At 38.5% G+C, this 24,919-nt stretch overlaps 1 protein-coding gene across 1 annotated transcript; it reads right to left on the bottom strand.

Annotated features, from left to right (window-relative positions):
- Nucleotides 1–937: 937 nt before the first annotated feature.
- TOPBP1 (topoisomerase (DNA) II binding protein 1) lies at nt 938–24,487 on the bottom strand. Its single transcript, XM_010186032.1, has 27 exons — nt 24,407–24,487; nt 23,698–23,832; nt 22,964–23,107; nt 21,984–22,165; nt 21,692–21,885; nt 20,754–20,933; nt 19,836–20,005; nt 19,151–19,314; nt 18,401–18,648; nt 17,800–18,119; nt 16,838–17,010; nt 15,588–15,799; nt 14,746–15,035; nt 12,913–13,086; nt 11,745–11,854; nt 10,546–10,669; nt 9,950–10,099; nt 9,332–9,440; nt 8,547–8,739; nt 7,493–7,719; nt 6,238–6,401; nt 5,213–5,327; nt 4,527–4,690; nt 3,467–3,607; nt 2,191–2,280; nt 1,560–1,721; nt 938–1,163 (listed from the first exon to the last, which is right to left on the bottom strand). The coding sequence occupies exons 1-27, from the start codon at nt 24,485–24,487 to the stop codon at nt 1,020–1,022; spliced, it is 4,560 nt and encodes a 1,519-aa protein (XP_010184334.1). The 3' UTR covers nt 938–1,019.
- Between the last annotated feature and the right edge of the window lie 432 nt (nt 24,488–24,919).

The raw sequence follows: 24,919 nt of genomic DNA, 5'->3' as shown, positions 1-24,919 counted from the left end.
AAGTGGGTCAGAGAGAAGTTTCTGCTCTGTAAAGTGAGAATTGCCACACTACCCTGCCACAGCAGCTTCTTCTGAGGACTGGGAAGGAGAAAAAAAAACCATATAATACAGTCACAGGACTCTCTTTAAAATGCCTGCACTGCAAGGCAGCATTTTGGAGGTAGAACAGAGAATTGCCACTGAAATACAACGTTAATTCAAAATGTGATTTAAGGCATTAACAGTAGTCTGTCAGTATGTGGCTTTGGAGCAAGTTGGAGATGTTTAACATCCACAAAGAGCAAAAAGCATCAAGCTGTTAACATGAAGAAAAGCAAAGCAGGTGGTAAGACTGTAGTCGCTGCAACTCAACATACCAAACTTGTCACAGCCTAAGCCCCCACTGACAGGGGCGCAGATTTCACTTTTTAAAAAGAATCAGATCCCTCACATTCATTGACATCTTTCAGTCTTTCCCAACAATTCCTTCGTGTCATCTCACCAACAAAACATCCACTGTGTTCAAGTAGGAAGCAGGAGCACAAATCATAGCCTTGCACATAAAGGCAAGCTGCCTTCCTGCTCTCTCTCTCAGCTGGAGGCTCCCACAGCTCAGGCCCTTGTCCCTTCCTCCAGCAGCAAGGGGTGAGCTCTGTCCTGCCTACAGCAAGAGTCTCCAGATGGCACAGGGCTCCTCCTGTCTTGTACCTGCCACTGATACTGATGCAAAGACTTTGTGTAAAACAGAGTATTCAGCAGCTAGAAAATGAAGTATTTCTTAACTGTTATTATACAATGGTGTTCCTAAACAAAATAATTAGTGGAATGATTTTGGAGACAAAACAGTTTTTGGACGAGTTCTTGCCATATTATTAGATGCTACTGGTAACCAAACCAATCTTTCCTATGATCATTACTGTAAAGTTACTTTAATCTCAGGACAAATTAGAAGTGAAACTCAAAACATTTTTAATATTTTGTGGTGAGAATTAAAAAATATAAATATTTCAGAATGTGCAAATTAAAGACATGGAATTTACTCAGTGTATTCTGGACCGCTTGACTCTGCTCATTTCACTCAGTGCTTTTCTTTTCTGGGATAATCCAGTTCCAAGTTCCGTGTTATTCTGAAGGTACGATTTAGCTTCCGGCAGGCAGTAGGACTCCATTGGGGGAGGTGGATCCTTCAATAGAGGAAGAAAAAAAAAAAAAAGTGGTTTAGTTCAAAAAGCTGAGAAGAAAGAAACTGCTCATTAGGTTTCTAAAATCACAAATAACAAAAGTAACATTGCACACCTACATTTTGAGTATGTTTTGCAAGCTCCCTACCCTGCAATGGATCCCACTGCCAAGCACTAGAACAAGTCATGTTATAGCAGATAAAATTTGAAGCCGTGGATTGAAATACTCAGCACAGGCACTTGTGGCCACCATTCCTGGCAAAGGAGGCAGAGGACTGGTAGAGCAGCCATCCCTTTCAGAGGTTGCAGGTTGCTGGGGCTGCTGGAAGCAAGGGCCCTGTCCAATCCGCCTGTGGGGTGGGTGAAGAGCACCCAGCGCGCACCCTCCGGCATGCACACCTGGATGAGGTAGTCGGCGATGTACTCCGGTTTCAGGCAGTTCACTCCTTGGGCTGCCGCCTCTGCTACGTTAACCCTGGTGTCATCTGGCTTCAGCTTACTGAAGTCAGCAAAGACATGAGTTGCTTCTTTAAAGAGAGACACAGAATGGCCAGAAAATACCTACAGATTAAAACACAACAGACAAAAACAAGTTTATTTTTGTGTTTCTTCCCCAACAAAAAAAAAGCAGTTCATGTCCTATAATTTCACTCATCAAATAAACTAGCAAACCAATGAGGAAAAAATGCCATTTACAGCTGCACTCTGTACCACCACATACCTTTCAAGAAGGACGATCCTTCTCATCAGAGCAGGGCACAGAAATTCTATCCTCAATTCCCACCAGCACTACTGATTCGTGTGACCTCAGACAACCTGCTCTGTCCGACCACTTGCAAAATGAAGATGACACAGCTTTTTCCTCCCACCCTTTGACCATGTCCCAGCTATCCTGTGTAAGCAATTTTGTGGGTTAAAACCTTTTACTCACATGGAAAATGCCCAGCACAGAGTTTAACAGAAAGGGGGGAAAAAAAAACCCAAACAACAAAACATATGTTTTTGTTTTTTCAAAAAACCCACTACATACCTTTGCTCCTCCTGACTGAAGAAGGCGCCTGAATCCCGCTTCTTTGGTTTGGTCAACATTCAAGATCACTTTCCAGCCACTGAAAGCTCCCTAGATAAAAGATTCAGTTTAGTCAAAAGTATGTTGGTACTAAAAAAGCACAAAGACTTAATGGATCTATACTTTGCCCCTTTTGCGAATGATGAAGATTTACTATTGCCTAATTTTGTCTTTAAGTGTAAAAGGCAGAAAAGAACTCCACAGAACATGCAACTATTGGGCCAACAGTGTGGCAGCTTGCCACCAAGCCCTTTCACCTGCATAGCCAGATGGGCAAACTGGTCTATGAAAAGACCCTTGGCAATGAGTATTTTTTCCAGGACAACAGACACTCATTTAGAGAAAAACATCTTAGGAAAAACAGTTACTTGGAAACATTCCCCCCCAGCCCCATCCACTACATTATCTACTCATTACATCCTATCTACATTACTTAGCTAATAGCACCTGAGGCCAACTGGTTGCCTCCTACAAGGTTGCCTCACTGTGGTTTCCAAGTACGCAACGGGTACAAAGGATTTGTTATGAACACTCATTTTAGAAAGGTTATTGTAAAATAAGTCAAGATTTATCCTGATGTGACAAACATCAGCAGTATTTCTACCTTTCAATGAATACTTGACTGCAATGCCTGACTTGAGAGAGGAGTCAAAAGGCTTTGGGGAGCCCAGGTCCCACTTTCAAAAATTTCACTGAAAGACTAGAGAACTTGCCCTCTAAAAGTCATGGAAGGTGCTTTAGGAAAGATGTACACTTCTGCCCCATTTGAAGCACAACTGCTAGAGCTATAAAAATGCTGTCCAGAGAGCTGCATTCACCTTTACGGGACAGCACAGGATTTCTGCTACTGTGAGTACCAGCCAGCTGTGGTTTCCTAGTAAAGCCGAGTTAGGTCAGCTCCCCAGTCAGAGCTCTGAGGCATAACCATCATCTTCCTGGCTGAGGGATGTTTCCATACATAAGTAGCCACATTCTGGCTTTGCAAAACACGAACAATGGTTCAGGAGGAGATTAAGACTTTTAATATACCAACACTAGAAGTTTTTCTTAAAACCAAAACTACTTAACTGGAATATATCCAGCTAAGCCAATTTGTTCTTAATTACAAGACAGATTACCCTTCCTTGCCAGTAAAGTTTCCGCGTTTCTCAGTGACAATCCCAGTCCTGTCTACCCACACTGTACACCTTCATGTACATAGATACATGAGTATCTAAATACCTCAGGAATGCCATACCTCAACAACACCAGTTTCTTGCCTTCCTCTATGAATTTTTTTCCTCCACCTCATGGCTGCAAGTGCTAGTTTCTTCTGGTTTACATTGATTCCAGGCAAAACATTGAGTATGGAATTACTTCCCCACTCGTAATCTTCTTCCTAGAATAATCATAAGCTTGAATTACAAAGTAGTCCTGCCAACTTTACCAGCAGAAAAATAAATTTAAAAACACATCAGAAAGAAAAAAAACCAAACAAAAAAAACCCAACCAGAATAAATCCCAACTCAGTGTAGATTTATATGTTAATTTTATATGGCCAAAACAACTCTAGGTAAAATTAGAGACATAGCTCTTAATTACACAGATGTATCTAAATCAACTTATGTTTTCTGTGACATCAAGTCAAGTATACAACCAGATTCCTCTTGCAGTTATCTACAACAGAATTCAGCACCAGGGCAAAGCAACTCACTACTCTGGACACCATCGGCTGTGTTTCTGCAGTGTCTTCCAAAACAACGAAAGCTGGTTTTAATACATAAAGATATCAATCAGGCTACAGGAATTATTTTTAAAAGTTAGCCTGGTCAATGTAAAAAGAACCACCAAAAGACCCAGGAGAACTGTGAGATAATGATTAGGGAGGTGAGGGGTTGGAAGAGATAGCACCCAAAAATGTTTATGTACACCGTTTTAGACTTCGATTATTTAAGACTATTACAAGTTCATTTATTGAAAGGATCAAGATTTAATTCCTGGCATAAGAAGATCCATGTAAATGTAGCTGATAACAGTGAGAATTTATCAAAAGGTGCTCAAGCTTCAATTTTCAGAAGCAACTATAAAAAAATATAGGTATTTCATTTATCCTATACCAGGAATTTGGTCCAGGACTATTTTTCAGAGAAAAGCTTGCAAAAAATTTCTCAGACTTTGGATCCTCTAAAAATCCCAAAACTCAGGCACCCTAAACTGCCAATTGGTTTTGAGAGGTTGAGCCCTTTCCTAGCGGTGCAAAATAAAAAGTAATGCAGAAAGGTACAACATACTCCTTTCTCAATAAAAAGGTCACATGCCTGAACAAAGCAGCCAGCTCCTCTGCATGCCTCCAGGTAGGAACGGTGAAGCACCCACTTTCCAGCTGCCATCGAAGCCAAGAATTTTTCATTTCGAAGAGGATGTCCCACAACAATGTGTGTGCAACTCGGATCAAAGCACTGTTTCTCAAGTACTGTTCCACCTTGAATTGAGGAATAGATTTGACTCCAGTTATTTAAGGGCCGTACTGTACCACAGAAAAGATCAACTCAAAGTGAGAATTACTTGAATTCAGATAAAAAGATACTTAAATTTACATTGAAAGTATTATCATTGAAGTGACATGGGCAAAGCTGGCAGGGAAGGAGCAGCAGCCAGGAAAGCGTGGCTCTGATAAAGTGCCACTGTAGCACAGACAGGAATGAGAGAGACACCAGAGGACAGCAGATCCTGGGCACTCCCCACAGTAAAGAATGAGGCTGCTGTGGAGGCAGCTGAAAGAAAACTGCCAGAAGACAAAACCATTCCTGTTTTATGGCAAAGCTGATCACTCAGACAATAATAATATATTCAAAGAATTGCTCAAAAGCACAGAAAGACATAAATTTGAAACCACAGATCTGATGAGTCATTAACAGAAGCCCTTTCTTATCCCCAGCGAGCCACAGCTGACCAGACACATACAGACACATACTATTCTTTGCATTTCACAAACATCTGGTACCTAATTCCTCAATCAGATGGGAGTAATCAAATCTTTCTTGAGGATTAAGAGAAGACAGCTGAAATTTACGGTGTTTTTCTGGTTCTTCATCAATCTTCTCATCTTCTGCAACAGCCTGAAAATGCAGTAACAGATTCTGAAAACACGACAGAAAGATCAGGTTGACAGCTGACTATTTCTCTGCCAAACATTCTGGGTTATTTTTATATTAAGTTTTAGCCAGAAAAATCAGAACCAAACCTGTCAGTCACTTGACAGAGAGCTTGGATCTTATCAAATCAACGTTAGGCTCCTGCTTAACATCCTCTTGGTTGCCCTCCTTTCTTCAGGGCACAACTGAACCAATCTGTCACAAAAACTATTCCTTCATTCATATCCACTGAATGCCAAGTTGAACACATGAAGAAATCATCATCCATCTATCACAGTGCTTCATTCATTCAGACTTTCTGTAACTTTGAAGGCCTTTATGCATTTCCACCACAGCTTATTTACTAACATGACACATTATGCCTCTGAAGACAGAGCTGCTGAAATTTTGAGCGTTGTGTGAGACACTGGGCTAAAGACTACGCTCACATTCCAAGCTCCTTCCAAGTTCACTATGAAATTGTGTAAACTAGGTTTTTGGCAGTAAAATTATTTTGTTTGTTCCTAAACATGAATTCCAGGTACACCAAGGAAACAAAGGCCTAACCACCTTTTTTCCATCATCCTGATGTGGCTGGAGGAGCTCCAAGTAATATACACAGTAAGTCTCCACTTGAAAGCCCACCTCAGTGTTCTAGCAGGAACTAACAGGACAAAAAGTTTTATTTGCCCAAACAAACAAGCTTTATTTATGTCAGCAAACATTATTTGTTCAAAATCTTGAAAAAAGGGGGAAAGAGAAATAGAACTGCACAAAAGTAACCCACTTGAAGATTTTAAATGCAGATATTCACCTATTTTATATTTACCACCAAGTTCAAAACTGTCTTTAATCAGAACATAAATTATCATAAATAATTCTACACATGACAAACCTTTTCTTTGGGCTGTGGTGCCACAGGAGGGTTAGCCAGTGGGAAAGCAATGCTGGGGGCCTGCGGAGTGGGGATCAAGTGATCTTTAATCGGTGTTTCTGGATCTCTACACACAGGATACTTTAGACCTTCAATCAAATCTCCAACTGCAGCATCAGGCACAGCTGTGAAAGAAAAGCATTGTCACATGACTTGTCTTTGGCTGAATGTAACTATGAAGTATTTTTTAATTTTTTTTTTAAGTAGCTATCCTAAAAGGACAAAATACAGCTGCTCCTACAACATGTACAACTACATTTCACCACTGTGTTTCATAAAGATGCTCTTCCTTATACCACAAACCACCAATTGCAATATTGCAGACTCGTGTCTCTGGATGCCTTGCTTTGGGGAAAAAAAAAAAAACAAACAAACAACCTAAAAACCTCAAGTGGCCTAGTTTCTTTGTCTAAACTGCACCAATTCAGTTGAACCAAAAATCCACTGAACACATTTAGCTATTTTTCTTCAACCTCCTCTAGGACAGAGTCAGTCTTGGGAAGACTGTTGCCACAAGCAGAAACTCTATAGGTAGACTGAGGGAAGGAGTTAGGGGCAGGAGGGAGGCAGTGGGGAGAGAGAAATAAAGGATTCTGCTCTCTCTCAAGAGGCAGGAATGGGATGAATGCAAAAACAGATGAAAAAACCAAGTATGTTGCTTCCTAAGTCCTTGCAGTGACTAAAGACTTCAAAAAGAACAGGCAAGATAAACACAGTATCTTCCCTGAATCCTGACCTAAGCACATTCATCAGCAGCTCTGACGCATGTTTTTCAGTCTCATGGGTTACCTTCTTCCTGGATCTCCATTCTTCACCTACGAATATTTCCACTACAATTAAAAAGACTTTGCTACTGGTATTCCCGCTTGAATTCCACTATACCTACCTAAACTGCTACCTGGAAACCAGCTGTGTTTCCTAAAAATAAAAAAACATATGCAAGATTCCCCGAAGTTGATGCACACTATTTTTAGACAAGAACTGCCATGGGCATTTGACCACAAATAGCAAATGAATAGGAAAGCTTCTCTTTGAAAACAGCAATACATAATGGAGCTCAAAGATGTAAAAACATATTTTTGGCATTCAAGAAATGCCAACAATGCTCACTTTTTTTTTTTATAAGGCAGAATTCAAACACTACTGTATTTTACAAGTCCTGAAGATCAAGTGGATGCTGTAGCAACGAACAAGGATATTGTATGTCTGATTTTACCTATAGCAGCCATCTCTGCATCAGCTAAAGATCCTTTGAAGGCAGACTCATCCATGTTCTTACTGGAGTTGCTCTGACCTTGTTCAGTGTACTGGGAAGGACTATTTGGCCACTGAAAGTTGCTGACAAGTCTTGCTCTCTCCTCCCTCGCAGTAGGGTCATCCCAGATGATCTGCTCACTCTGGGATGGCTCTGTATTTATATCTGTGAGCGCCTGACGGGACTGCCTAAGGAAAAAGCAGAGATACCTTAAATATTCATTTGTTGTACAGAAGATTACCATACTAGAAGGCATACATGTTAAAGATCACATCAACTGTAGCATCCATGTGACCTCAGTATTAGAAAGCATGACGGGGAAAGGGGAAAATTTCAATATAAAAGCAACTCTGGGAGCATGGCTTTGTGAGTTTAAGTGTCAGCATGGCACAAAAAAAGGCAACCAAAATATCAGAATGAGATTTTTTATTATGTGTTATATTGAAAAATTATTCCAAAATCAGTGTATTCTACTCTTTACAAAACCTATTAATTTGCAAATAGGACCAAGATAAAATAGTTATTTTGCAAGGTTTCCATTACTTTCTCACTGTAGCTCAGCATTGTTAAGAGTTCAAATCTTATTCTCTGTTTAGGGAGAAAAGAAAAAGAAGAGAGGAGAAACATTCACAGAGGCGCTTTGCAGGAATACCTACTACTTGTATATGACCTATATACTGAAATACTGCAGCACTGCTTTCTTCAAAATCTGTAAGAACACTAATCTATAAAGAAAGAAAATAAACCAGTTGGCATAAGTAAATTCAAAACTAAAAAGGAACCATACTATTCTGTCATTTTCTAAAAATCTAAAGATACTCAGTATGGATCAAGATAATCTGACTTTATCTAGCATGTCCAGTTAAAGATTCTGAATTGCAAGAAAAGCAACTTAAGTACATCAGCAGAGACAGACAATACACCTGAAAACCCTGGAGACCTACTCATGTTTCAATGAATATCTAAGTATGCGCAGGGAAGACAAGACAAGATACTCTGAAACACAAATCAATACCTTAGAGCTTCCAAGACCCTACTGCGGCCATTTCGCATGGACCGCGTGCTATCAGGAGTGGTTGGAGAACCATCAGAAGTGTTCCTTGAAAGGGATCCTCTTTGCCCCTGTGGTCTCACTAGCGATGTGGCAGACATGATCTCCTGCAGCTGTCTTTGGAAGCTCTCCCTCATTTCTAGTGCTTGGGTTAAAACTTAAGATAAGGAACAAAACTCATAAGATCAAGGCTGTTATATTGTAACAAGTTAAAAGTAACTGAAATTCTAGTCAACTTTCCCTCCCACCCCCACACTGGGATAATGACATACATTAAGGAGAGGAAAATGTCTCTGGGAAAAAATATCTAGGAAAACTACGTATGCCCCAAGTCGCCTATTCCTAGACACAAGGAGAAATCTCCATTTGGCTCACTTCTGAATCTGCTTGCATAATCTAACTTATATCCACAATTCTCACGTAACACGTTTATTTACATAACAAAAAAGTTATACTCTAAAGAAGTAATCTAAAAAAATTATCATGTTGAAGATGAACTTCAGTGTTTTATAAACAAGCACATGGCAATTAAATAATTTGCAGTGGATGATCATGATTTTCTTACAGGCAAAGTCTTTAAAAATAGCGAGCAAAACCCTTTTCTCTGACCCAGCAACAATGAGGACTAGCTGTACTTGACCAGTATATAAAGCTTCCAGATCTTAACATTCAGCATCTGAAACTGTAAAAGGCTTATATTGATAGTTTGATGTTCCATAACTGTCTTGAAAACAGTGATTCACACTCACCTCCTTTGGATTCACTTGTTACAGTCTGTTCTTCTTCTGTAGTGTCAGTTTCCTTTATTTGGTCAGTAGTTACATCATCTTCAGGGTCATCTTCGTCCACTGGAATAATCTAAAAACAATGAAGACCAGTCCATTTCTCAAACACCAAAATGGTTTTTGCTTTTTTACCCATGTTCAACATTTGTATAAATTCTGAAGATTATTAATCTTGCCTTAGAGTAAATCTAACCTTTCTGCTATTGCAATGACAGTAAAACAGTGAACAGCAGCATCAGTGACACCGCCTATTCTGCAGTTTAAATGTCTACTAAGGCAAGCTCACACCTTGGATCTTGTTAACTACAAGAGAAGGCAAAGACTGGACCTACGTAATTTCAAATTTGAAAAGTACTTATCTTGAAATGCCTGTGTTTCCCTCCATTGCTCCAGAAAAGGAACACTACAAATGCGGAAAATCCTTAAGGAACATCTGCAGTAGCCACTATTAATTACTATCTAAATGTGACTCAGGGCATTGCTGAATAAGCATCAACTTTTTTGTTAATATGTTAACAAAACAATTCAGTGAACTGAAGCCAAATCACTTCCTAGAACATGAATCCATATCACACATTATACCTCATTTTCCTCTGCTGGTTTTCCAGTTAATGGAAGTTTCCTGGAGGAGGAGAGGCTGACATCTTGCACTGTGCTGATGTCCAGGCTCATTTTGGGATTGTAAGTGTGGGGAAAGAGAGATTCAGGAAGCCGTTTATATTCTTGAGCACTCTGAAAAAAAAAAAAAAAAAAAAAAAACCAGAAAAAAAAATCAGTTAACATAAGAAAGATGGGAAACTGATTGAGATAAACTTCCTAAACATAAGAAAAGTACAATAAAACCACCACTGAAAAGTACTTTACACAAATAAGAGAAATATGTGGTTCTCATTCTGAGAAACATGTAGCAGAAATGGTCAATGGTAGAGAACTACTTTTCTCCTCATGGAGAACAAGGTAAAAGTGCATCAGTGAAAACTGACTGCTCAAATTATAAATTCAAAGCAGGATGCAAAAAATCAGTTCCGATACATACACATACACACACACACACACACACACACACACACTATATATATTTTCAGTACAAACGCAAGCAGAAAATCCACTACCATATAACTGGTTTTAAGCCTCCATTTCCCTTCACTTTTAATAAGGGAACAAAGCAAGCTCCATACCTCTAAAAGCCAGTGTTCTGAAACAATATGTATACCCCGTTCTTTAACAGATTTGTACTCCTTATTGTTGTCATTTTGTCCTCCCTTGTAGATGAAGTGTGTTACTGTTTCATCAAAGCACCATCTAGAAAAGAAAATTAAATACAACTTGAAGACAATTTCTATGAAAAAGTATCAGAAATTCAGCTTAAAAATTGTCCTAACCCTTGTTCATGTTAAAATATTATTTTGCCTATTTTGTTATGCCTTTAATGAGCCTGCTTTCTTCATCAAAAAAGACAGCATTCGGTTTCAAGACAGAACAACTTCAATGTCTTTTGAAAGCATTCCTGAAGTAAACAAAACTAAATCTGATAAACATATGGAAAAGGAGGGGTTTTGCTTTAGTTTTTCTGTTTTGTTTTTATTTAAGTAAGTGGAGTTTCAAATCAATTTCTGAAAAGATCGTGTGACACAGGATGAGAGCTTTTTCTTTTGTTGACATATTGAGCTGCAAGTGAAATCCTGATCCTTGAAGCTCAAAATAAAAGAAATGCAAGACTTTAACATTTAAACCTATAAAAACTACTATTTGCTATCTAATGCAAGTATCTTCTGCGTTTCTAAGCTACTACCAAACATAAAGAGCATCTTCCTCATCCACACTGCGAATAACACTCATTATAGAAGTCAGGAAAAAAATATCTAAATCAGATTTAGTGGGAGCAGAATTCTGTCTTAAATCACAAATGTTAGTTTGTAGTTTCTCTTTGTGACAACCTATTTCTCCTAAGCTTTTCTACGCATGTTAACTTAGCAATGCTTATAATCTGTAAAATGATTAGTTTTGAGCCAGGGAGAAAAACACACAAATTCAGATCAGATTCAAAATCTAAAGTACAAAGCAAATTTTAAACTACCCAAAAACTAAACATGTTTCATAGTTCTCTTCAAAAAAAGAAGAGAGAGGGAAAAGAATCTGCAATTCAAAAAACTTCAGGACAGTCTTTTCAAGACAGAATTATCAAGAACAGAGATTGGGGATGCAGCCTTACTTTGCATTAGAAGCATATGGGCTTATTTTGCAATAGAACTTGTTTAAGATGGTGAAAAGTAATGCTTAGCTATAGCAAAAGGTGATGTAGATAAAGAATGTGAATATTTATGTTTATTAGGAGTCACATCAGTGCAGAAACTTAGCTGTTCATATCAATTGATACCTGTAGTCTGCCCCAAGAGAAGCTGCTACAGCATTCAGTTCACTCTGCTTCTTACTAAGTTTTTTGCTAACGTATACAACAACATCAGCCAGCGGCTTGGGCTCTTCTTCCTGTTCAAGCAGCAGGGATAAAAACAAGAGAGTCATGTTTGGAAGGTTTCTGTAGCATAGCAAAAAACCCTATTATTTAGTAGTAGTAAAATATGCAATAACAACAAAATTATGACAAACACATTTTCTCTATTTTAGCTGCTTCCAAATTCCATGGTCAGAACCCAGCACTATTATCATTCCATGCACTAGGAATCCAAAGAAAAGATTCACTCTCAGTCAGTCTCCCTGGAACATATTCTGCTCCTTCCATCACAGACTGAGCACTTCCTGAACACTGAAATGAGGGAATTATCAAACCTGATGCCAAGGAAGTGGTTCACTGTAGTAGAGTGAAGAAACAAACCAAACAAAACACACACAAAAAAAGAAACAATAAGGAGCTACAAAATAAGAAGTGACAGCTTTCCCTTGCTGAAGGCCATTGGTGTTCTTGCCTCTCCTCTGCAGTAAACACTGTACTAATGTGGCAAGCAATACATAAATGCTCCCTTTCCTCCTACATCTTTTTCTGTTTTCTCTCATTAGGGTAGATGGGAGTGAAAAGGCAAGATAACTACAAGAAAGGATAATGTAATGTGTCTTTATAAGGGGGTAAGCAACTGATCACATCTTGTACCTCCCAATAAGCAGAAGAGCAGCATCTTACAGAGGAAGATAGGAAAAGAAGACATATACAACAAAAAAGAGCTCCTAACTTTATTCCAAGATAAAATATTAATCCTGCTCATGTGGAGCCTGGGATTTTCTTAAACGTGATGAAATCCTCTCATCCTAATACTACAAAGTCTAAATTGGTACCTATTTATATGCCCTGTTACTTAGCAACTGCTTAATATTCAAGATGGTAGTACAGACAGTAGAAAAAGGTTTCAGAAGGGAACTCTTCTATCTTACCTTCCTTAAACTGTCATTGAAGAATACATAATCATATGGATGTCTACTAAAACAGATCACAAAGCACAATTCACAAACTCCTCTGTAACTTAAACCACAAAATACATAGTGTCTTCATAATTAAGCCTACACTCCAGGAACTCAAACCTAAAATTTCCTACCGTTTCTGGCTGTGCATCGGTCAACTGAGGGCTGGCAGTAAGAGCGACTGTAGGCCTTGTGCTGTTTGCCAGTGCCAATTTCAAGTTTCTGCCAATGACTTCAGAGAGAGGTGTGCTTAGTTTCCTGGTCTTTTGATGAGGACCTCCTGGAGTTTCCAAAGCTGACAGAGCATCCTACCAAAAAAGAAGCAACCGACTGACTTTCACAAACACATTATTAAATTCTCAAGTGCAAGTTTAACAAATATACTCTGCAGTAAGACTTCATACTCTTAAACCAGGACAGTGTAACAGCTAGCAAGTACAACTGCAGTATCATTGCACAAAAGCAGTACAAGACAATCCCAGTCTTAGAATCTGCATGAACAAAACAGGAAGGAGACGGATTAATAATCTCTCTTCTCAGTGCCATCAATGAAAACTGCCCTTAGTGGAAAAGCCAGTGGCCAAACCCAGGTATTCCTATCCTCAACCAATTACTTTAATTCACTAATACTTCCCTCTACAAGAGTTGCATATAAGTATGCGATTCTATCTGTACCTTTAAAACACCAAGTTTCCTACTGCCCATTTTCAAAAAAAGATAAATTCTGGTCTAAAATATCATGCTTTTGAAAATTATCAGAGTGGTGAACTACTAGATTTCAAAAAGCAGAGAACCAATTGAATCACAGACTGATTCACCCACAGAATGGTTTGGGTTGCAAGGGACCTTAAAGATCATCCAGTTCCATCTCCCTGCCATGGGCAGGGACACCTCCCACTAGACCAGGCTGCTTAAAGCCCTGTCCAACCTGGTCTTGAACACTTCCAGGGAAGGGGCATCCACAGCTTCTTTAGGCAACCTGTTCCAGTGTCTCATCACCCTCACAGTAAATAATTTCTTCTTAATATCTAGTCTAAATATACCCTCTTCCAGTTTAAAGCCTTTACTCCTTGTCTTATCACTACACTCTCTGATAAAGGATACCCTCCTTATCTTTCCTGTAGGTTCCTTTCAAGTACTGGAAGGCTGCTATAAGGTCTCCCTACAGTCTTCTCTTCATGAAGGACTAACTAAAGAGGACACTAGATTCTTCTAGATTTGTAATATATGTCTTGTTCTATTGTGGGCAGAGGGGTAAAAAACAAACAACAAAGCAACCAACCCATAAACAACCCCTCAAAAACCCCTAACAACTCTGCAGGAATTCAATGCATTTATCTTTCAGGTAAGGCCTTGAAAATGAAAAATAAACCTGAAGCCTTTCAAAGCACACTTGAACCATTCAAGAGCTATTCCAGCACAGATGCTCCATAATTGTTAGGGTTTGCTTTGTTCTCCATGGTTTTTCTAGCCTTTTGTGACCTTCAGAATAAGACAATGAACTCAAAACCCCAATGCATTTTTCAATTTGCAGTAACAGTTTTGTAATTTCTATAAAGCTACTACATGAAAATGTCATTAAAGAAGCATTTCAACCAGCAAACACTTGTTTCAAAATATCTGGAGCAATTATAAGCCTTCTTGTGATGTTTCTCAGTCTTTAGATTTGAAGAACACAGATTGTGTACTGTGTGAAGTGTAGAACAGATAAGCGTATGATGCAATAAGCACAAAGGAGCTTTTTTAAGAACATCAGAGCTACTAGTCAATAAATTTAGTCCACAGGTCATTAGCTGAAAATATAAGTAAAATAAATGGAGTCAGTTTTCCTGGTTTTATTCAGAATGGAACGTCTGTATGTCAACAGAATAATAAAAGCGTAAGCAGGTTTCTGTGCTGTTTTTAAGTTTATGCACATCTTTAATTCTACTGGCTCTAGAGACTAAAAAATTTGCAAAGATGATCACCTTTACATCAAAAGAAGGCTTGAATAACTTGTCTTTAGAAAGGAATTTTGATGGTGTATCAAGATGTAAAGATGGTTCTTTCTGTGGCGGTCCTCCTTGTGTAAGAGGGGCTGTCTTCCCAATATGATGAGAGATTACAGCTTGGAAAGCTTTACTCTGGAACCTGTTGATATCCAGAGGGGTCACAGCTGGTTTTTTTCCAGCTTCAAGATGATAAGCAGGTTGTTCTGAATCAGGAGATTTAACAGTTGCTGGTGTCTTGCAAAGCTGAGTAACTGAACTCTCCTTATCTTTAAAAGAGACAAAGAAAACATAAGCCACCAATCTCATTTTTCTTTTGAACACAAATCTCACATACACTTTTACCTAAACAACAACTGACAGTTCATCTGACCTTTCTTTCCTTAAAAAAATAACTCATACACCCACAATAAATTATTTAATGCATTAAATGCATTATTTACGACAGCTGTATTTTAAAAGTTAGTATCTTAAGTGTGTCTTCCAGCAAACTACTTCAGTCTGAATTACACTGGTACTGAGCTTGACCCTAAGTGTTATGTGTCAAAAAGGACAAAGCTGAGAGACTGAGCTTGATTCTCAACTCACTGACAACCACCAGACTCCACTAGGTCCAAGAGACTTGCAGCACACACAGTATCCTTCTTATAATCATGACTCAACAAGAAGAAAAAAAATATGGAAAAAAATACTTGGAGAAATATCCTTTAGCTCTAATATTTCAAAGGTGTTAGAAAAAAAATATCATCACATCTGCCTTCTTTATCATGAACGAACAGTACAATGACACAATTATATTCACTAACTTGCTAATAGCCAACCTTCAGCCTCTGCATTTTCAACCAAGAACTTGCTTTCATCTGCTCTCTTCCCTGTCCTTGCAGACTGCAAAAGCCAAGCTACAGTGACTGCAGGCAAATTCCACTTCTTTGCAGCTTCGTACTTGGAACCTTCTGGTTCTCTGACCACAAGATGAGTACTGGCAACCATTCCCTTTTTGGCATTGGCTTTCCGCACAAAGACATCTTGGACTCTAAAATTAGATTAACGCAACATTCATTTAGTCATAAACAAAATTAATCTAGGGCACATTTATGCTATTATAAAATGCATTCAAGCAACAGAAAAAGAACCAGCAGAATTATCTAAGGCCATCCACTTCGCACTTTACAGCCTAATGTACACCTATGAGAAAAAAACCCAACCAAACAAAACACACACAGAAAAACCCTAAAACCCAAAACACCAAACCCCGAAACAAAAAAGTTAAACGGTGATCTTTTGCTTCTCCCAGTATTGAAAACATAACATTTTTCATACTTCAGAAGTCCTGACATATTCCATTTCCAAATCATATACCGAGCCTAATATTCTTCTGCAACATTAACAGAACATGCTGGATTCCCTTCTGGAACCAACAAGCATCATTTCTAAATGAACAATAGTTCTCTTCATATTACAGTTTTTATCTTATCCTCAAAGACCCAATCTTCCAAAACGACAACAGGACTAAGAACTCACTGGCAAAGAATTTAGTTCAAACAGACTATAAATCAGATCAAATGATACTCTAAGCTATACAACTTTGCCACTTCATAACTAGATGGTTTTCTTAATGTTTTTCAAAGATCCTGATGAACTGGGAGAAATAATCCACTATCCTAGCTCTTAAGAAATGGTGCACTAGCACCAGTTATGAGGCTGGACCAAAAAGAACTGAAGAAGAGGGACAACGGTTCACTCCTGGACAACTGAAGAGCAACTCAGAAGCCCTGACATCTGAAAAACTGACTTTTTTTTTTCCCCTCTGCTTAGACTGAGTTACTGGGGAATATGAGACTGAAGTGTATTCTGGTAGAAATTGGGCTAATTAAATTTCTCTAAAGAAGAGGAAAATGAAAGAACTATACAATAATGCCTCATTGCTTCAGCACTAAGTTTTGTAAATGAACAGAATCCAAAAGAGCTTTAACTCTAGTATTTGTTACTCCTGTAAAAACAAAAATTAAATGCAGAATGGGTTTCATCACCCTGGCTGCGTAAGAAGAAGAAATGGTGACAGGAGACATACCTGGCTCCTAGTAGTCCTGCAAGATGAACCAAGGAGTCTCTCTCTGCACCAGTGAACTGGCTAAAAGAAAGAACACAATCTTCCAGAGGGGCAGCTCCTTCCATTACCAGGACTGGTGTGAAAAGTGGATTGGCCTGGGGATCTAAAAGGAGCTCCTGTTCCACACATGTTCTCTTAAAGACGGTGAAAGAGACAACAATGCAAATCAAGCTAAATAGCAATTAATCCAACCATATTTCAGGAACTGTATGATAGCATTTATGGAATTAACAATAGTAATTCTGTTTCCATCATTACACCTGAGACAAACTACTTCTCATTGAATCAGACAAATTCTTCTCTAGATAATTTTAATTTCATCAGGTTTGACATACTGAGGCATTATTCAGAACTTTTCAGTTACTACTCTTCCAACCCTGCAGGCTTCCTTAAAGTAATTCAAGGTGTGATCTGAGGGTCTGTATAGAATTACTTCACAGAAAGTTACTAGTAATGAAAAATACTAACAGCTGTTAGTATACATCATGTGCCCACTCTTGGCAAATACAGTTAATATTTTTTTACTCTGAGCTATAAAGCTGAAGAGCTCTTCTGCCACAAGTTAAAAGGCTGTAAAGAGCATGAAACAAGAAAAAGTAAGCACAAAGGATTCAAATGAAATAATTATTAGTCAACTAGCTCCTTCAACAATTCATTATTTAGAAAAAAAGCTGTCAGACTCTCAAGCCTTTGAATCATGACAATGAAGTCCTATTTAACAAGCCTGTAGAAAATGCAATGAAGCAGGTAACTTACAGATGCAGAGGCTTTAAAGCATACTTTCATTCAGTACATTTCAAATGAAACGAAGATAATCTCTCAGTACCTTACATTTAAGCCACTGATAACTCTACATTCTGACATGATGTATTTCTAATATAGGTAGCTGTTTACTCATGAAACTGAAAGTGTAACTCCCTTACCAGCCACGTATCTGTGACAACATCACCAACAGTCAGCTTCACTGTGCACCCCAATAAAGGCACCACAGCATAGTCTGCAATGGTTCTGCTTTGCAGCGGCAGAATTTTCCCAGCATTCTCCTTTATAATATCTGTAAGGTAGGACTCATCCTCTTCACCAAAACCCAAAAGAAGAAACGTCTTTCTGACAAATAAGCCCCCTTCAGCCATTGCAGAAGACTCTCCTAAAGAACCATTACAGACAGAGGACCGATTCTCTCCTTGAACTGTCAAGTGAGTATCATCACTGAAGGTTCTGGATGTTAGTTTTTCAACTTCATCTGAAAGGAAAAAAAATATAACCGATCATAGTAATTGCCTGACAAGAACATCAAAGACAACTTACCACAGTTTCATGAAGAAATGACAGTATTCTGCTGTTTTCAGTCAGGTTTTAGTTAAAAACTGCTCTATATAGGCCTGTTTAAATTTGATTTCTAAAACACAATACAGAAGTTAACACACTAGATGTGGCTAGCTTCTTAATAAGCAAATGCTGCAAAACTCAAATGCTAATTATGAGCAGTTAAACTTTCTACGGTATGGTGAGCCTAGAACGTACCTAATGTAGAATCGTTATTAAGGGCATATTGAGATAGAAAGTCATCTTCAGCAGCTTTCTGGTGCTTTGTAACGTTTACAGCCTCTTTCTTCGAAAGATTATTTTTGGGAAGAATTGACTTCATTCCAGGTTGCTCCAAAATTGGGTTCTCTAACAGCTGGTAGTTTAGAGGGATATACTGTTCCACTGGATGTAGATAACCTTTATTAAATGAGTCCAGCAACCATTTTGCTGTCACTACATGAGGCCTATAAGACAAAGCATTATACAAACAAGTTACAGGGTGATTCTTCTTTCCCGCTGTGCAAATACAAGCATAAACACACACCTAAAGTTTGTAACTCCAATACTAAGCCAGCTATGGGCACTTTACAAACCTGAAGACTTTTTTTTTAATTCTTTCAGTCTGACAATAAAGAATTTCATACTTATTTTCTATAATGTAAGTTATATCTCCCACTACCGAGTTGCCAAGTCCTTCCTCCTCAATATATTAACAAATATACGTTAAGACCTCTTTTCACCAATAAGAATACTTGTTATTGTAATCACTGAGGTGTCTCATGGCTATCCAAAGAACTAAAGTATTCAAGAGCACACAAGGATGCACTTAGGAATACTAGCTGTAAGTCTTCTCATTTAAGTCAAGAACTAATTAGGATTTTCAAATCAGTAAGAGATTTCCTGTTTACAAGGTGGCGGAAGAAAGAAAACAAGGTGGAAGTCTTTAAGCAACATAGTTCTCATAACCTGTGAGCTGTCTTGTCCAAAAAGTGTTTCAGTTCATCATTATTTTCTCCCAAGATGACATGAGTAACATCTTCATTAAGTTGATTAAATCGAACACCACCACCACAATTAATAAGCCTTCTCATCTTGTCCAACTTCCTGCCACTGAAGCCACACAGATAGATCTATAAGGAGAACAGAGCAATAAAAAAGCTTTTTTAAAAAAATAAAAAACTTTAAAAATAATTTTAAAAAGTAGCATATTTTGCTATAATTTGTTTTGACTGCTGTAGAACTCAGAAACTAGTGGTGCAGCTTCTGATAACTGGATTAATTTATCTTTGCAAATCAATCTAGCAAAGACTTCAAAACTAACAGAATGAACCCCCTGCCAAAGTTGTACAACCAAAAAAACCCTCAACCAACCCACCCAAAAGCACACACCAATTCTAAAACATATTCATTATAGTGTTCAAATATATGTCTATAAATATATAGTTTTATACTTATATTGTATATTTAATACAATTATACACACACATATACGTAGACACACACACAAGCTACAGCATGTGGACACAGATTTAATCTGACTTTTGCTACTGACCACGGAAACAACAATTTATTCAAGCAGCAACTGCCAGTGCTTCAATCTAGTTGCTTCTACAGAGACTGAACACATCAAAGTATACATTGGCAAACATACTCGACACCCATCTAACAAATCTTCAGGGACTTCAAAAGAACTTATATCCAAGTTATCCAGCTCATCAGGAAGTGGATCCAGTCTGCTGCTCATAGCAGAGCTACTTGTGGTTTCGTTAACAGCACTCAAATTGATACTGGAAATATGGCTGACGTCCGAAAGGGCATGATCTTTAAGTAAAATTTAAAAAGATGCATTAGTTTTGGCTCATCTCTCCACTGCTTCACTAAACAAAATTGCCACATATGATTTTGTTGTACTACAAGGAAATCTAAAGTCTGAATAAAAAAAATACTAGGTACGTATAACCTTGGTTAAATACCTAACTTGAATTCCCAGGGCTCTTGTTCAGTCATTTCCTGAAGCGGTAGTCAGTAACAAGTGTTTGGAAAGATACATTTTAAGCTGACTGTGTCTTTCATGCTATCATGTTTGTTCACAAAATGCTTTTAACTTTCCTTCTGTTAATAGCATGAAGTAAGTAAAAACAAATATATGAAAAACAAAAATAGAAAATAATTATGACAATGATGAACATAATAGTCAGCATTTGTTTTCCCCTTAAGACTGCTGCAAGATTAAATTCATAACAGACTTTTTTTTAAACTACAAATGTATGAACAGTCATGCTTTTTTAGGACTGAAGAGATACACGTCGCTGATTCTTATGCAATCATATACCTAATTCAAGTTTACTTTTTAAAGTAATTATTCACATGTTTTATGCCTACCCATGTTGGAATATTCAGTGCGCATAAAAGTGATCTGTTGTGTGTTAAGCATAAGCAGAATCAGAACCCAAACTGTCAAACCAGCATTGCAAAAGCAAGCAGCACCCTACTAATTTGAAATAGTTCTTCCTCCTTACTACAAACGTTTCCTAACTTACTTTAACATATTTGAAAAGGTCTTACTTACTATTGGGCTTGCTGGCTTGATCTGTAGGTGTTGACGTACTGGGTACATTGCTCAGTCTTGATCCAGCCTCTATTTTATATATTGTCTCATCCTGACAGAAGCCTTTCTTAATGCTGTCAGAAAACCACTGCACAGACACACAGTGCACATTCCATTTTTTGGCACATTCATACTTCTGACCTTTCAAATGTAAACAAAATAAAAATCACAAGTTACTAAAAGGCTAATGGTTCAAACAGCGATTGCTGAAAGATGGCTGGACACTAAGAAAATTTTTAAAAATCACATAACTGATTCCAACATGCAAGTTCTGTTATTCTGATAAGCTGCTTATTTATTCTCTAAATAAAGTTAGAGCAAAAAAATCTCATTGGTGTCTACCTCTTGGGTACAGTATGACACTGCACTAAAGCAAAAAAATTCCTCCTACAGGGAATGAGAAGGAAATTGGGGAAAAAAGAAACCCCTTCCCCTTCTTCTCACAATAAAACTACAAACCTTTCATCTTCCCAAGAGGAAAGAAAGGGAGTTTTCATTTTACCTTAGTAGGGAGTTCAGAAAGCACAAAGAATACAACAGTTAAAAAATACTAGTCCACAATCCAATTTCAATCAGCATATAAATTAAGTCCTATCCAGCTCTGCCAGAAACGTAAGATTTTCTTTATTCGTCCATCCCCTCTAGGATTCTCCTTTTTCATCCCCGTAAATACCATCTGGGTCTCTGATGTTTTCCTCTTTTGTTCTCTTTCTCATGCCTTTAGAGCAAATAAGGGTGCCCTGTGATACTCTTCCCATAAACAGTGATGCCCTAAACAAAAATAGCAAGACCAACACTGAAGCAGACACAAACACAGTTAAAACTCTTATGCTTATGCATATTTACACTGCTTGAACTCTAGAAGTGAAAATAATATTTATTTACTCTGTAAGTTCTACCTTTTGGCTCTTGAACGATGAGGTGAGTACATTCATTCATCTTGAGCTGCCCCGTATATTGTCCACCGTGTTCGGCAGTGAGGCGCTGGACTTCTTTCCTGTCCGAGCTACTTAAGCCGGTTACACAAATTGTACAGCCAAGGAACACCGGACAAGCGTGGTCTTCCATGTTAACATCAGTGTATCTCATTATGCTAAAAGAATGAAAGAGAGAAAAAGAGAAGTAAAATATTTTTTTCTTCCAAGTAAAATCAATCAGTTTGTATCACCATAAGAATTACCATTTTTATACCTTTGCTGAGACTTATCCCACAGTGTCTTAACCCAAGAGGGAAGCAAAATAGGCTTTTTCAGAGAAGCAGCTACTAAGTATTTCTTGCTGCCAACTTCTCCAGCTATAAGATGAGTTACTGACACACTGAGGTCTCTGCACACACGTCCACCCATCATCTGCACATATTTATGAACTTCTTCCTGGGTGGGGAAAAAAATAATAGAAAATCATCAAGAAAAAAGAAAGAACCTACATTACACTTACATTCACCTTAAAAAACAAAAACATAATTTCAATGGTCCATGGTTTCTCCTAGAAAACTGTTCAAAAATACAAAATGGATATATACGGAAGCCATAAAAAAACCCCAGCAAATCTAATTTCTATTTGATTTGCGTTTATGATAAGCTGAACATCATACATACCCTTAATAAAAATACTACAATCATACCGTATGAGTAAAATTTTATATATGGTTGACATTTTAGGTAGTATAATTTAGAAAGCGATATTGCAATAAATAAAAAGTAAACTTCTAAGGTCAACTATTTAAACCATAGCTGACTAGATATTAAGTCTTTACCATGTAATTTTGAGTAACCAGCAATACTGCAAGTTGTCTGTAGCATTATAGTTGCAGACAAACTAGCTAAGTGATTCATCTAATCGTTTAATAAAAATACTTAAAACATACACTCACTCCCATATTAATACAGCTAAAATCTTATATATGTATGCTTATGTAATATATACATGTGCACGCAGATATACCACTACATATACATTTATATACTACATACACTTACAAGACTCCTTCTTTCTCCATACAACTGCCTACATAAACTATGCATAGTCTACAAACTATAGAAAGACTAGAGGTATGCAGACACAAGCACAGTTAGACCTATACATAGTACGACTGCTGCCTTAGTAATGAGTCATTTAAAGCAGATGTCTACAATAATGGATTATTTAGCTGATTACATGCAATGCATTACCCTAACATCCTTATCAAGGCTGGTACAGGATACTGTTACATCGGCCATGGTCATGTTGTACACAGGACGCTCTGCTCTTGGGACACATCGCTGGGACTGCATGCAGTACAGGACTACCTGTGGTCCAACAATTCTACAACCAAGCTGCAGTAAAACAACAGAGGAAAAAAAATTAGCAGAAGGTACACTGATGTAAGGAAGGTCTTCCTTGTCCCTGAAACCTGAGGAAGGCAGAGCCCTTGGTCTGTCCTTCTACTCTAGCATCTCCAGGTAGTTGACAGTTTTGTTTTCCCCTTCTGCTGCAGATTTTCAGTACAATTCTTGTAGGTTTTCTGGCCTCAGTAAAAGCAATAGATGCTATAGCTCAGATACCAGAGAATTCCAGCTAGGCTATCTTTGTCTACTAGACAATTTCTTGCAGCTCAAATAAAATCATGTTACTCAGGAGGTAAAGAGTGAAAACCAGCTTAGCAATGCCAGCAGAATCAGAACTGATCATACTACTTATTTTCCCACGTGCTTCAAAATAATCCTTATGCTTCACTAGTCACATTCTTCACTAGTCACATTCTTCCTTAAATACAGAGTGCAGTGAAGTTTTAAAGATTTTACTGTGAATACTTCATGCTGCTATATTCAGTGCAAAGAGAGAGAACATACAGAGTGTAAGTATGGACTTCAGTGCTTCTAGAAAAGAAAGAATACAGCTAGAAGTAAGTTGACGGGTAGCATACCTTTTTGAGATTATTGAAAACGCCGCCTCTAAAAGGATCACAAATGTAAAGTGATTTATCATTTTCTTTTATACTGAGTGCTGTTTCTTCTGCAAGGATCTGGAGATGTTCTTCTGACTGAAATTCTTTTATCGACTGCAGGTAAAGAGTGCATACAACATTTATTTCATTAACAAATCATGCATAGCCAATCCTGTGGAAACGACACAAGTACATCTACTTGAAATGGCTCACAACAAAGCTACCATGTATATTGGCAGAAGGGCCAAAATACTGCATGGATGTTCCCCTCATTCCCCCAAGTCTTCACAATACTCAGACTTAAATGCTCATAATACAGTCCTTCAGGACCTCATCTTGCCACACAGTGCCTTTAGCTCACACTAGCTTCTCACAGTGGAAAACTGCTACAGTGTCCTTCTTAAGTCTGCTTAATGCTTAGATGAGTAACCGCCATGAAGACCTTCCAAGCTACATGTCACTTCACTAAATGACAACAGATTTTGAAATCATAAATTATTTCTTGTTCAAGAAGTAGTTTCTTCAACGAAATTGTTCCTGTTCAACAACTTTATTAAACACTAAACATCTCTATTACAGAAATAACTTTACTTCCAGATGTACACGTAAAAGCTACATCTAAGTCAATCACAGAAACCATTTCATTAGATAATTCACCAAGCTGAGAAAGGTGACCAAACCTACTTACCTCAAGAGCTTTAAAAAAATACTCCGAGTTCCCAGAAGACTTTATGAATTTCACAAAAAAAGGCTCCTTACAACCTTCCATCCTTTACCTGAGAAGCAAAACCCAGTGAGCATCCGGACATGCTCGGGGCAGCCCAGAATCGCACAGTGACAGGGCGCACCGTCCACCTCCGGCAGCTGCGGAATCCCTCTCGTGTCAGTCCCTGTCCCTGCCCCCATCGGCACAGGGCTTGCCCCACGCCGCAGGAAAAAGGCGGGGAAGGCCGGGCCTAACGGGAGGCCTCTCCTCCCCCACGGCGCCCCCCCCCTCACGGCGGGGCCTCCCGATGCGCCCACCTCAGAGCTCTCACGCACCCACCAGTCCCCTACTCCGCAGCGGATACTCGGCATTGCCGGTTTAACCACGCACCCCATCACAGACCTCAACCCCCAAAGACGAAACAAGACCCTAACCCGACCCCAACCCCGACCCCTACTCCTCACTCACCGCCCGGCGCGTACCCCATTGGGCGGG

The sequence above is a fragment of the Mesitornis unicolor genome, unplaced genomic scaffold (assembly GCF_000695765.1).
Source record: "Mesitornis unicolor isolate BGI_N332 unplaced genomic scaffold, ASM69576v1 scaffold28366, whole genome shotgun sequence".
NCBI classification, from domain to species: Eukaryota; Metazoa; Chordata; class Aves; order Mesitornithiformes; family Mesitornithidae; genus Mesitornis; species Mesitornis unicolor.
Note: the sequence above shows the minus strand (reverse complement) of the source record. Positions and strands in the feature narration are given on the sequence as shown.

What these genes read in the sequence shown, in the direction of transcription:
- TOPBP1 (XM_010186032.1), bottom strand. Translation starts at nt 24,487, where the DNA reads ATGGAAGGTTGTAAGGAGCCTTTTTTTGTGAAATTCATAAAGTCTTCT. An exon ending in ATTTTTTTAAAGCTCTTGAG is followed by an intron (nt 23,833 to 24,406) that starts GTAAGTAGGTTT and finishes CTTTACCTGCAG; the next exon opens with TCGATAAAAGAATTTCAGTC. An exon ending in TTGGACAAGACAGCTCACAG is followed by an intron (nt 18,649 to 19,150) that starts GTTATGAGAACT and finishes TTTGTCTTATAG; the next exon opens with GCCTCATGTAGTGACAGCAA.